Below are 12137 nucleotides of genomic sequence, written 5' to 3' on the forward strand. Positions count from 1 at the left end.
AGCAAAATATAGAGCTATGTGATGATGTAAAGGCTAGCACCAAAACCATGGTACCCAAAAATCCCTCAGTAGATTGGCTATGGGATCAAAAATAAGCTAGAAACCTGAGTATTTAAACTTGTGCTGATAGAAAAACAGTTTATAAACATAAGAAAAATTATTGCTCGTCCAGCTGGCTCATACGGTCAGAGAAAACTGACCATGAAAACCAGCAATGCATTAACATTTTTGCGGTCCCACATAACAGATTCTTAAGTAAAACTAAAGATTCAGTATCACTGCAATGTTTATATTTTGACACTAGAGTACTGGAACTATCAAATCCTATAACCTAGTCTCTGAGCATATTCATGGTATTTTAATTTTCTTTTCTTAACCATAAAAGCAGTTATGCAAATCACAAACATGTGACAGGACCATGTAATACGGATTGCATTCCTTGAAAGCAATTATAATATTACCCCTTTGGCCAACAACAGAATCAAGTCACAACTCCTGCAACAAAAGGAAATATAAAATAAACCTGTTTGTGATGAAATGAAGCCACATCTTTTCCCTGGTTTCTGCGGATCTCTCTCCCTCCCTTCATTCCAGTTCTGGTATGTTAGTGGTGATTCATCTCTCCAGCTGCACAGAAATGTTAAGAGTGTAGTTACGCTTTTTCCTATCCTTACCTGAAAACACAACCTCCATTAAAAGTGTTTGTAAGCAGATACAGGGTAGAAAGTGCCCTTTTATTAACTAAGCTTTAAAAAAACAGACAACCACAAGGTTGATATTCATGTCTCTGGCATGTATCTTTTATACCCCTTTTAGAAGAAATACTGTAACACAAATTAAGGGTAATATATTCTGAGTGACATTTACATGAGAACTGAAGTTGTCTCTTCGATATCCCACTCAGTCATCAAACTGTTTTAGTCCATCAGACTGAATGGCAGCCTGTAAACAGAGCAGCTGAAGTGTAGGTATTCTTACCGAAATTCATCGCGAAGGTTTTCTGCATGCAATCCAATCCACCAGTGAACATCACTATTTGATAGCTATAAAAAAAAAAATGTTATGCCATATGTTTAACTGTTGTTGCCCTCTTATTAAAGCATTAACAAACCCTAAAATCAGGCTCTGTTTGTATTTGGATGAATAACATCTCCATTGGGTTCCAATGAGAAGAACACGGGCTAAATCCTGCCCATGTTAATTTATGTCATTTCAGTGAGGTTATTCACGTATAAGTAGAGCATAATTTAGCCCCCAGTTTCCACTGGATTGCTGATGTATCTTCTGTAAATTAGGAATTTACAATTTTAGGAATTTACAGCCTATTTGGCTTGAAAAGGACTGTAGTCTTAGGCCAGAATTTGTTTTTCTCCCAATTCCTAGAAAGAGACAATAGCAAATATTTCTTTTTAGCATTAATATAATTCTGCTGGTCCTTAATGTTTGCAAAATGTTTTCTATGAACATTTACTGACTTCGTGTGGCTTATACAAGAGATTCCTAGAGATGCTTTCCATACTGATTGATGTTCTTATGAAAGGGTCTAGACCTCTACTCCTAAAAGGCAAAGTATTATGGAAAAGTCACAGAAATAATGTAATTCAAACAGCCGCTTCTTATTGCTGTGCTGACTTGATTCTGCCTTAAACTATGAGCGGCTTCACTTTCAGGGTTAGCCACTCAATAGTCACAGTTTTGGGGTCTTTGGGAAAGAGCCAACAACAACAAAAAAAGCTGTGAATGTGCAGGACACTGGAAAAGCCACCCTGTCTCTGAGAAGCATTTATTTTTTTCCAGAAAGAACTGAACTGCAGCCTGTGTTATGGCAGCCACACTGTCCTTGGAGTTATAGTTAGGATTTCACCAGCTTACATAGCAATATCAAATGAAGAAATAAGATATTTCTGACGAAGGAAAGACTCAGGAATGCTGTCTGATTCGGTATTGCCTGCTGTGCGAGTTTAGTTTTCTAATCACAGCACTCGGCCTACACATTTTTAAAGAAATAGTGAAAAACGTGATTTCAAATTCCATGCTAAGAATTTTTGACCAAGTTTTCTAATGACACATGCAAAGTTTATTTAGACTGCTGAGTATTGTTTTAGTGATTGCCACCCTTACTCCCGCTTCCACAGGAAACTGGTTACAATCACTTAGGGACACACCTGGCTATACTGGGAAAGCTTAGCCAAAGGCAGCAGGCTTTAAAATAGCTGCATATGTTATATTCTGAGACGAAACTTAAGGAAGTTAACCTTATTTCCAATGCCAAGGGAGTAGACTTGGCTTTTTCATCACAGAAGGCTCACAACTGCTCTAATACCTACTAATTTTAATGATAAAACTGCTTTTAAAAGATCTCTTGTAAGCAAATGTGACTTTAAAGCAGCATTGTGATTAGCCATTTTAAGTGCTCTTAAGTTGGAAAAATACATCTTTTTTAAAGTTATGTCATTTTTTAAGTCAAACATTCAGCTTCAGGTAAGGCAGTAATTACATCACAACACAACCTCTGGTAGATGTGGAAGAAGACAGCCTTGCCGGTTATGTTGCTCTTTCATTATAAGCTATTTCTGCCATGAACTGTTGGTTTAAATCCAGTTCATCATGTTTTGATACAAAATTACTTAAATAGCAGACAAAAATGATGAATAATCCCTTGGAAACTTAAAAACCCCATCTTAATACAACACGATTCTACTTATGCTTTCTATTATAAGTTAAAAGCAGAGAAGACTGTACACAATGCAAGCAAAACTAAGCTAGAGTCGATCAAGAGCTTTTCTACCCAGCACTAGTTGTTCTTTTAAAGATTACGCTATGATATCCCTTTACATTACAGCCATAGAATTTTGCCCTCAGTAAGGCAGACAGATTATTTTTATTCTTTTTTTTTGTATTTTCCTTATTTCACTTTTACTGAGAACACCTAAAAGAAAACAGACTTTGTTTCTTGGGAATTCATCTGCTGCTGCAGCTATTTCTCAGCTTCAAATCTGTTTATTACATCAGAGTGATTCTACAGAAATGCTGCCTTCATCCAGAGGAGGGAATTTAGAGGCAGTTGTCTTTTTTCCCATATAAATATCCATAGTCACAAAGGGGTTTAATTCAGGAGACATCATACAAATGTGTGGACGCATGCGAATGTTGCCCAAGCTGGCGAACACAGAGGAAAAGGTAATCTATTTTGCAAGGTCATAAGCGCCCACCTCTATGGTTTAGAGCTCTAAATTTAATTAAGGTGCAGGGAAATGGGTAATTCTTCATTTTTGGCCAGCTCTCCCCAAGAGTAATTTTTCAAATCATCACGTTGAGGATTTAAACTATGAAGACTGTTTCAAACATCTGGACTTACTGCCCACCTCATGCTAATATACCCACTGAAATGTCCCTCGGTATTGCTACCTGAAAACCAGCTGCAAGTTACTGCATGGGAATGGAGCGTAACTGCGAAACTGTGTGGGATCAGGAGACATCCCGGTGGGTGCAGAACCGCTGTGTGAACACCTGAGGAACCACGACGGGTCCCCTTGGTCATGGGGGGGTGGGGGAAGAAGAAGAAACAGAGAAGGATGTACACCATATGTGAAACAAACCTTTCTCTTTACCTCTAATTACTTTCATAGCTTTGGGATAGGAAGCTGTTTTTTGCTCCTATTAGGTGTTTTGAGGCAGACTGACCGACCTGCTCATTAGCAGAGATGATTCTGCAGGTTCTGAAATGTTACTGACTTCTTTAGCTAAATAGGGCTTCAGGGAGGGATGTGGGAAATGAAGACAGCAAAAGAAATATTTTTAAAGTAAAATGTCTTTCGGATTCTACCTGGCGCAACAGGCAGCCAGATATTCCAAAAGATGCCGCAGAAAATAGCCAGTTATTGCCTGAGGGTTTATTTTTTCAAAGGGATAGTTTTTGTTACCTTCTTAATTTTATTTTGAATAAAGGCTTGTTCACCAGAAGAATTTATTGTTGCCATTCCACTGCGAAGCCAGCCACAGACAAACTCATAGGTTTCCCAGTCCGTAGGACTGACATGGAAAAGATACTCTGCTCCTTGATAATATGACCACGGCAGTTCTAGAAAACGAGCAAAAGAGTCAGTGGTGTGCAGGGGTAAAAACTCCTAAAAATTTCAAGCCTCATTCTTTGTGACCCCTGTGGCCCACCTTCAGAGCCACGTGTCAGAGGACAAATATGCCACAACAAACAGCAGAACCATATTTAACATATCAACTTATGAAAAAAAATGCACTACGAATAATTTTTTTTTTTAATATTCTATCCTGTGATACTGCAGTAATATTAAGAGAGTTGCCCAGCCTTTGCGAAAAGGCAGTTTTAATGTGATGGAGAGGTTATCAAACTCTTGTGCTTATTACTGGCAACATTCCTGTACCTAACCGAAATAGTATCTGATGTTTCAGTGTTCCTAAACAAAGGAGTGGCAGATTTTGATCTGTAGCAACAAGTTCCAACTGAGTTCCTTAATGTAAATTTTTAGCTCAGAACACTTCAGTTATTATATTTTTACCAATGGCTTAAATTGTATTTCCAAGTTATAATGTTTCAAGATGTGAAAAAAGAAAATGTTTTCATACCAGCTATGTACCAATTTGGATTCTTTGGTTTAACACCTGCAAAAATACATAAATAAATTAAAACATTGCTGATTAAGAATGAAAAGAGATATTTCACTGAAATTGGTTTCTCCACATGGTAAGGATTTAATCAAAATCATAAAGAATATTGCTATTTTCATTAGGGACAAAAAAAGGAGTTAAACATGGAATAAAATAAAATAATTGCCACACTTACTAAACAACATCTTTAGTAAGCTTTAGAAATAAGAACTTTGATTAACTCCTGCTAACTAACTGCTAATCATTGCTATCCAATTTTAAACTGACTGCACATATTAAATCTGTTAACTGGCCAACACACTCTAACGGCCACATTTAGCTTTGCCATGATTTCATGCAGAAGACCAATGAGGAGAACTCCAGATGTGGCTAAAAAGCAGGCTTTTAGATTTTTTTTTCCTTGTCTCTCCTGAATTGCAAGTAATGGGTATAATAGACAAAATATGTTAATTAACATTTCACCTTTTGGTATTTTGCATATCCATTCACGCTTTTCATTGCAGTGTGCTGGAAAGACTGTTCTATTTACTTTGAACACACCGCAGTTTCTTGAGTCATCTTCAATATACTTGCTCTCCAAAAATGAAGATACAACCTGAAAACAGCACATTCATTATCTTTCATCGACAATCCAAGATGACGCATTTCAAAATCTCATTATGGAGAAAAAGGAAGGATTTGGAGATGTGCGTATGGTAAGACCATCATAAGCAACAACTAGAGGACCACCTAAATTATGGTGGTAAAATCCGAAATATAGGGTCCATAATCATGTTCTCTCAATGTCCTGTTCAACTTCCCCATCTTATATCAGACTCCTTCTTCATAAAAATAATTGAATAGCTATGAAACCTAACAATTTTTTGACATGATTAACAGTAGTTGCCCACACCTAACAGCCTTTGCTTTGGTTCAACATGTTGCATGATTGAACTTTGCACTCTCCTTCTGAAATGACTTAAGTAACGATGGCAGAGCTGGCACTGTTCTTCAAGGCTGAAAACCAATTACAGTTTAAAAACTGACCCTTCTTCAGTTGTTCGATGTTTAAATCCCAGGTATTAACCATTAGTGGGGCATGTGGCACCAATGTCTTCAAGGATGCAAAATCAAAAGTGGTATTAAAAAAGGAAAGACTTAGCTCTGAATGCAGGCATGAACCTAACAGTCATAGAACAAATAAAGCCTGTAAGCACGGCTCTAAGGCTTTCCAATGTGTGTGCATGTGTGTATGTGTAATTATGTATATATACACACACACACACACACACGTGTTCATTCTGCATATGCCTGGTCCTGGCCTAAACGCAATGTGCTTTGCAGGAAAGCACACATCTGCAAAACTTTATAATCCTACCAAACTCCTTTCGCAGTTGCACAGCCCTTTTGCACAGGCTGCTATTTTAATAGTAGTGTACTATTAATCCTATTGTAACAATTACTTTAAGTGAAGTATGCGGACATGAAAACCAAACAGTTTTCCTGGCCAACATTTGCTCACAAAGCTTATTTTTGTGAACTTATGCTCAGATATGACCTGAAAGGTTACTGAAATATATAGTATACAGATAGTTACAGGTGTTCTGTCAGACCACTGCCATGTCCCTCCAGAAAGCGAGTTTCTTTTATTAAATCCAATCCAGAACTGTCTTTCTTCTGTCCTATGATGGAAACAAAGAAAATAATATTTCTCATGCGCTTTTTCCTTAGCTATTTCAGAAATTATTTTTTAAATAGTGCAAATACCCATATTCATTTCTTCCTGAATTCAATATATCATTCTGTAATACATTTCTTAACTTTTTCGTATCCTCAAAGTAAACTCTGGTTTTCTTACTAAAATGTTAAATTATATTTTTAAAGATGAAAACATTTAAAATAGGATTAAAATTGCTGAACCTCCATTTCAAAGGGGAATGTTAACTCACAAGAATTTCACCTTGACATTAACAGTTGCTCGACATCTACTGCAAAGATCACCTTTAAAAAGAATCACATTACAGTGTTGCTAATACACTTCTTTTCACCCATTTCTAAGTTCATGTTAGAGTAGAGACGTCTTCAGCCACTAGTAAAGAGGATGGAAGAACCTAAATTGTAGATTATTTTTACATATTACCCTGATTAATAAGATAAATCTTGTTGGTGTTAAAAAAATGCATTTACCTATCAAAAATTGTATATAATAAATTGTTTAAAAATGTCTCTTCATAGATATGGCTAAAACTAGCAAGATGTGCTCCAAAATCTTGGCATAACGCTTCTGCTTCATCCCATGTTCTTCTCATCAGAACCTTTTCATTGTGAAATATCTGCAATAAAATAAACACTGTCATAAATGTAGTTGATTTTGGAGACCAGTTGTTTCAGAAACCCATAAAAATCAAGTATTATTTGCAGTTTTTCCTACAGTAAAGCCATGTATATTCCAAGTATAGTTCTGATTTTCTTAAGACTTTTCACTCACTTTAAAATGCAGTGAAGGATGGTAACAATTAATTTTTGTTTGTTGAGTGGAAGAAATAATGCTTTATCAAAAATATTTTGGGAACAGTGTATCCCTAAGCTGATGCAGAATCAGAAAAATTCAAAGCAAGTTTGTCACGTACCTTGTAGCAGTTGAGCAGATTAGCTTCTGATTCCCATCCAAAATAGCAGGAACTCAAATGTTTTTGAAAAGTAAGTTCAGGTTCTTCATAAGAATTGATTTTTTGCTTGCACAATGACATTGCTTTGAAGTTCTTACAGCTTTTCACCTCCCAGTAACCAATGGGGTGCTGCCCTCGCATAGCCACACATCCTCCAGAATGACCTAGACATGGGGATAAGTGTTGAGTATCAGAATAAAGCATTTGAATTTTGTGAATTTTTGCTGAAGTGACTGTTTTATTGGCATCGGGTTCTGGATAAAACCTCAATGAACTTACAAAAGTACCAAATTGTCTGATCAGTGACCAGTTTATGAGCCTGTCTTGGCTGACTTGAGCTTGTAAAATGAACCATGATGAAGGGTTCCTCTCACAACATGCAGGAGATGAAATACAATTTAAAATAGTACTTTTGCAAACTGCAGTAGTAAAGCAAAAAAATGTAAAGAGTCCGAAACTGAGAAGCAATTAGTTAAATGGAGCGTCTGTATTATTATGTCTCTATTCTCAGGTATTGCTAAGAGGTTTACGTTTCAAAGGTTGAACAACTATTTCATTTCTTCGTTTTTTGTTTTCTGGGAATGTTTTCCTTTGGATTACTATAAAACAAACAAGCAAACCAAGTACCAGCAAACTAAAGGGGAAGAAGAAGAAACTTCCACACAGTGCTCTTATTGACAGAAATGTATCTAAGGCAATCTCTGCCCTCTTTTTTTCCTATAAAATGCAAATTACAAACTGTGACTGTTGCTGAATAAAATTCATGACTTCTCTGGGACCTTTTGCTGGGAGTCTCAGGAAGCCCTGATGGCCTCCTTGAAAAGGCCATAAAGGAATGTATGAAAAACATCTCACGGGAAAAAGAAAAATTTCAGGGATTAGCTGTGTCTGCAAGGAGAGTGTGGCTATTAATTTTGGCCCCGCCACACTGGAGGGTGGGAAGAGCAACATCCAGATCCTGCCACAGCCGGGGAGCCCACGATAACAGCACCCGGGTGGAAAGCGGGGAAGGAAGCTCCAGCTTCTCCACAACTGCCAACTCATCTAACTCAATCCACAGTAGGAAGTTACAGAGTCGACAGAAAATGTAAGCTTATCTCTCTGCTGTCTTGACCAGGCAGGGAGGAAAGGACGGGGACTCTTCCGTCACTGCTAAGCCACCGGTGGCAGGGGGAAGAGACCTCCAAGCCATTTCTTTTTTTATCGGTATGTTACTCACGGGGCTGGTGCTTGTTCCAGTTTGCATAGCTCACGGAGCGATTCTTTCCCACTGTATTTAGCCAAAAGTATTCTCCTGTGTTGTTAAGGTCTTGCAATCCTATCCAAAAATAAGTTCTCTCAGATTTTACCGTGCTACGGATCATGCTGTTGATAAAAGCTTGTTCAAACCTTAATAAAATAATCAAGACAAAAAGTTTATTAGAATAAAATAGGTCAATTGGTATTTCAGTGAATAGCTCTCATGAAATGATTTAAACTATGCAAGAAGAGAAAAATATATAAGAGGTACTTAATTTTCTTTATAGAATGCTGTGGGGAACTTCAAGCACACGTCTGTAGCATAAACCACAATTTTTCCCTGGTTTTTTTCAGCATTTGGGCACATAGAAGAAACAGTAGATTAAGATCTTATAAGCTCAATGCTTGAACTACAAGACAGAATATATTAATGATGCACAAATAAAAATAAGAAACTCCTTGTATGAAGGAGAAAAGAAAGCAGGGTCTGAAAAAGCTACAGAAGAAACAAAAGAAAAAGCTCTGCACAGGAGTATCCTATTGGACACACAGCTAGCGCTAAGAAACCAGAGCTGAAGGACTCAAAGCACTAGCTGATCTGACTACAGAAGGAATCACTTCAATTTCTTCATTAAAGTTATGTAAGAGCTTTACACCTTTTTGAAAGTAATAATTGTTGCATATAGTAACCCATTTGCCACTTCAACGTAATTTATTCAGATATAATTGATAGAGCATTATATAAAAATGCTTCAGTTTATAAGCACATTTAATCAGCTTCCTATGAAAATACATACAGCAAAGTAAATTCCCAGTTTGACTTTTTGGTTTCACACACTGTGAAAAGAACGGCTGACATTAATGTAAAAACCTGAATGTATCTGTAACACTGAGAGTGACCGAGAACTTTTATTTGATTTTCGTTTCCTCTGCATGTTCTCTTTTTGTATCAACTCTCCTTTCTCTACAACCTATTTTTTAATGAATATTTTAGGATCAATACACTGAAAAGTTTTTGCATTTTTCACACCAGAACAACAAACCTCAGCAGTAATTATAAAAAAAAAAAAAAGCTAAACTAACAACTAGCCTCCTTTGCCATCCCAACATTGGAACTGGAAACTAACATAATAAACAGTGATGGCTACACCCAGCAAAAATCAAATAAATAAGCAGAAAAAGACAGAAGACGTGCTTCCAGTGATGCGCAGCGTGCCCTCAGCTCCCTGTGACATTTGAGCTGCAAATGCTCAGTTGCGAGAACGTGTCCTTCATCCCCCCCGTAAGGATTATTGTCGCACCGCAGCACATCACAGCACTCTGTGCATTGCGCACAGTCCTGAAACCATCCGGCAAGCCAAATTCCCATCGAGGTAAACCCTTATGTGGGGTAGCCTGTGTTTTCCTAAAATTTCTAGCTCTCAATCATCTGATTGCTGGTGGTTACAGTACTTCTCCCTGTCCTAAAGGGAGGGGAGATTTCCTCCTTAAGTTTTCTTTTTTTTAATTACAATGAGTATGTGGAGATTAAAGTATGTATGTAATGTATCTATCAGTATGTCATAAACTTTAACGGGAATCCAACATATAGGGTAAATCACAAAGAGATCAGAGAAAACCCAAGCATCTGGACATCCGCAGAGGAGAAAGCCTTTGCTGAAGCTGGAGTACAGGTAAATAGGAACAAAGCAAGGGAAGACAGACCTCAAATGCTTTCAAACATTTACTCTCTCCCCCTGTTTGCTGAGAACTCACGTAAAATGCGTACATAAATAGAAACATTCATAAAACATTAATTGATTTGGATTAAAATTTTATATATTTTGATTATAAAAATCAAAATTTTTAATACATATTATTAAAAATAAATTAGAAATCATATTTCGGTTTATATTTTGATTATAAAAATTAAATATATTTTCATTTTTCAGTATAGTTTCCAGGTACACTAATAAAGTTTCTTAAAAATGTTACATACCTCTGTAGAAAGCACTTTGTTTAGATTCCTGCATGCTCACATACCTGCACGTTGCTGTGTTTATTAGCCTAACAATTGCTTTTTACTAAATTTATTTTCAATTAAAAAATAAAGCAAAGCGCACCTTTGATTTTAGCCAATGTTAGTAATTATGCTCGCCTCTCACGCAAATATTATTTCTTTTGCCATGCAACACTTTCTAAAGTTAGAGTAGCTCTTGTTAGAGGTATCTTCACGCTGTCTAATAGGATTAACTACCTGTTTGTTACTGATACAAGTGCAGATGGGCAGAAATAACCACTGGAAGCATGTTCAAAACTTCGAGGGGTACTGTCGATTTTGTAACAATATCCACCATGTCTTTCCCATCCCTTAAAAGAAATGAACATTATTTTATAGATTATTAATTATTATATAGTTGTTAAAAACCTGATCCCTTTTTGTACTTTCTGCCTGATCATCACTGACGTCCCCAGAGCCCTTTTCCTTTCTACCGTGGCTCAAGAGCAGTTACCCCCAAGGTCACTGAAAACGTAGGTAAATTTAACAGAAGTTTAAAGTTTAAATCCCTAAATGGTGCAAAAACTGGCTTAACACACACACACTCACACGATAACATCTTCAATGAGTATGACAAAAATGTAGGCAACAGTTAAGGCGCTCTCCCCGCATACTACTTTTGTTTCAATTTTATACTTTGAGTATTGTTCTAGTGACTGAGCCTGGGGAGCCCAGCCCGCCGCCCCCGCGGCACGAGGCGTGAGCAGCGCTTCTTGGCCGCCGCCTGCGGTAACTCATCGCCGACATCTAATACCTGAAGTGCAGGGAAAACAGTGCCGTCTCAGATTCAGTTAAGTTGTTAAAAGAAAGGATTACAGCTGCCCTTTGTCTTCAACTGTAAACAGAAATCTTTATTCTGGAAATTGCTGGCCTTTCACACAGCAATGCGCTCTAGTTATTTACCTTTTCTCAGCTCCCTTCCTCATTTTCAAATAGAACTTCCAAATAAAAAAAAAAATTACATTAACAGTCATCCTACTCTAATAATGCAGAATTAAAATGACACATTTTCATGGTTCATCAGATGAGCCAGAACACTGAGTCAGTGGTCAGCCTGCCTCATTTCTTATTAATCACCTCTGGGCGTCCAGAGGACACTACCAGGACTGGTGTGAATTCTGCCTGTGTGAGTTCATGCGGTCTAGTTGCCTGGTCATCCCACTCGAGTGTTTTAAATAATCAAGCGAATAAAGAGATAATAAACCATCCCTGACTAAACTTGAAGCCACACACAGACAGGAGAACCAGCCGATCTCGCTTTGCCTCCTCCACGAGGGAGGTGCTGCTTGCAGGGGAGCTCACAAAGCAGCCCAGCAGGCAGCAAGCACAGCACTCAGGGGGGCACCATCAAACACCGCTTGATGGTGACGTTAACAGCAAAAGGAGAAAAAAGGGGAAATGGATAAGCTCTTTTTCTGCTATCCATCCTCAGGTACAATAAAATGCACAAGGAGATGCTGCAGACCTATTCAGGACAGCGATCAAACATTATACACATCCTTCAGCGCTGCTGAATCTGGGGAGGCAAGTTTCAGCTTCTGGTTAGGAGCGTATCTGCTGTCAGGGTA

General features: G+C 37.7%; 1 protein-coding gene across 2 annotated transcripts in view; it reads right to left on the reverse strand.

The window, feature by feature from the left end:
• The window catches only part of PLA2R1 (phospholipase A2 receptor 1), a 44020-nt gene that overhangs the window by 14445 nt on the left and 17438 nt on the right, over window positions 1-12137 (reverse strand). For both annotated transcript variants that reach the window (XM_075153071.1, XM_075153072.1), the window contains exons 10-19: window positions 10768-10880; window positions 8512-8681; window positions 7254-7456; window positions 6811-6956; window positions 6221-6305; window positions 5107-5239; window positions 4603-4638; window positions 3924-4081; window positions 979-1043; window positions 524-627 (exon numbers count right to left, since the gene is read on the reverse strand). In XM_075153071.1, the coding sequence (XP_075009172.1) occupies window positions 524-627; window positions 979-1043; window positions 3924-4081; window positions 4603-4638; window positions 5107-5239; window positions 6221-6305; window positions 6811-6956; window positions 7254-7456; window positions 8512-8681; window positions 10768-10880 (1213 nt within the window). The remainder of the gene's footprint in view (window positions 1-523; window positions 628-978; window positions 1044-3923; window positions 4082-4602; window positions 4639-5106; window positions 5240-6220; window positions 6306-6810; window positions 6957-7253; window positions 7457-8511; window positions 8682-10767; window positions 10881-12137) is intronic.

Source organism: Calonectris borealis, chromosome 6 (genome assembly GCF_964195595.1).
Source record: "Calonectris borealis chromosome 6, bCalBor7.hap1.2, whole genome shotgun sequence".
Taxonomy (NCBI): domain Eukaryota; kingdom Metazoa; phylum Chordata; class Aves; order Procellariiformes; family Procellariidae; genus Calonectris; species Calonectris borealis.